Source organism: Buceros rhinoceros, unplaced genomic scaffold (genome assembly GCF_000710305.1).
Source record: "Buceros rhinoceros silvestris isolate BGI_N320 unplaced genomic scaffold, ASM71030v1 scaffold21578, whole genome shotgun sequence".
Lineage (NCBI taxonomy): Eukaryota > Metazoa > Chordata > Aves > Bucerotiformes > Bucerotidae > Buceros > Buceros rhinoceros.
The window spans coordinates 3,709-3,931 of NW_010425417.1; the positions used below are offsets into that span (position 1 = coordinate 3,709).

The window sequence follows — 223 nt, forward strand, 5'->3', positions numbered from 1 at the left end:
GCGAGCTGAGGTGTGCGCCAGGGCCGCGCCAGGAGCTCAGGGCGCTGGAGCGGGCCCTGACCCTTCCTCGCACTCAGTTTTCTCCAGGTCCCTGCACAACGCGGCTGCTTCCCGTGTGGCTTATACACAGCCCCAAGCCAGGGACGAGAAGCCCCCGGAGCCACTGTGGCCGGAGCACCTGGGCGAAGCCCCCGAGCCCCTGCATGAAGCCTTTGGTGGCCGC

At 69.1% G+C, this 223-nt stretch overlaps 1 protein-coding gene across 1 annotated transcript in view; it reads left to right on the forward strand.

Annotated features, from left to right (window-relative positions):
- The window catches only part of CREB3L3 (cAMP responsive element binding protein 3-like 3), a gene marked incomplete at its 5' end in the record, with an annotated part of 3,753 nt that overhangs the window by 3,147 nt on the left and 383 nt on the right, over positions 1 to 223 (forward strand). The window contains one exon of the mRNA XM_010141155.1: positions 78 to 215. Coding sequence (XP_010139457.1) covers positions 78 to 215 — 138 coding nt within the window. The remainder of the gene's footprint in view (positions 1 to 77; positions 216 to 223) is intronic.